Here is a 1,123-nt window from a genome sequence, read left to right as displayed (position 1 = left end):
AGCACTGAGGTCCTCATCATAGTTATCAAATCCACCACAGTTACTTATGATATAAACCAAAGCGAAAAAGACTACGATAGGACCGAGCATTCCACCAAGGGTACCTGAAATAACAACACACTGAATAGCGGCAGCGCTCAGCTTCTTACTCATGAGAGGAACAACGGCCTTGCTCATAGGGGACAGCGAGCCGCCTGGTAACACTGCTACGACTACTTCAACCATAGCGATACCGAAGAAAAAACACATAAACACGTCGTTGAGGAGGAAGTTGAGAGTAACCTGAGCAATGCAGTAGACGCAATTCCCTCCCATTGTGAAGTACCGGTTCGCCAGCTATATGGGCACCACCGAGATCGAGCGTCCTCTCCTCATCATTTCCCCACAGGTAGACATAACTGTCCTCGTCAATGTTCGCCCAAAGGAGGCCAGCCACAACTCCGAGCTGTAGTGGTATGAAGTACGTTGTCACTATTCTACGAATGTACAGATACCAATGCCTCCACGTATTGAGAAACCTGCACCCAACAACAACAACAATCACTACCATCCTCCACAGCTCCAACAGCAGTCAAGTATTCCTACGTCACGTTATAACTATGACTTTTCGAATCGCACTCAACGACTGTGTTATGATATCGCAGTAACAAACAGCGGGGGGAAATATGCACATGCTAGGCTATGTGTTGGTACCCATGTGGAAATTCTGAGAAAATCTTGGGAATTCATTTTTGGGTTCTACCCGAATACGTACGAAAAATACTACAGTACGTGTGTAAACTCTTGAGCTCAGCTGAGAAAAGCGTACGTATATTCCCTTTGATGATAATCCTCGACAATTTTATTCGGCCTCGCCCCTCTACTACTTCCGAGGATTCTTCACTTCAGCAACGAGGGTCTGGTCATGGCCTCTGAAGAATCGATCGTGGGACTCCAGTGCTAGTTCTACCCTCAGACGAGTCGCCTCCGTTGCGAGGGCACCATCCGTCTCAGCACGCTTCACACTCTGGCAAGCAAGGTATACCCTACCATCTTGCCCAGCGATCATCACTTACATCTACGTATACATCACGAGGGATCCTAGTAGCGAGGCCTCTCTGACTCCGAATCCGTCCTTGGACGA

At 48.0% G+C, this 1,123-nt stretch overlaps 2 protein-coding genes across 2 annotated transcripts; both read right to left on the bottom strand.

The window, feature by feature from the left end:
- Positions 1-5: 5 nt before the first annotated feature.
- Positions 6-518, bottom strand: Pmar_PMAR014455 (hypothetical protein; the record flags this gene model as incomplete). Its single annotated transcript, XM_002775034.1, has 3 exons — positions 6-104; positions 150-282; positions 326-518. Coding segments are annotated over 3 exons (425 nt in total), but the record flags the coding sequence as incomplete, so codon positions are not given.
- Positions 519-866: 348 nt separating this feature from the next.
- On the bottom strand, positions 867-1,025 carry Pmar_PMAR014454 (hypothetical protein; the record flags this gene model as incomplete). The annotated part of the gene is made up of 1 exon (XM_002775033.1): positions 867-1,025. A coding segment is annotated over one exon (159 nt), but the record flags the coding sequence as incomplete, so codon positions are not given.
- Between the last annotated feature and the right edge of the window lie 98 nt (positions 1,026-1,123).

Source organism: Perkinsus marinus (assembly GCF_000006405.1).
Source record: "Perkinsus marinus ATCC 50983 genomic scaffold scf_1104296956910, whole genome shotgun sequence".
Lineage (NCBI taxonomy): Eukaryota > Perkinsozoa > Perkinsida > Perkinsidae > Perkinsus > Perkinsus marinus.
This window is presented reverse-complemented; position numbering and strand designations above follow the sequence as displayed.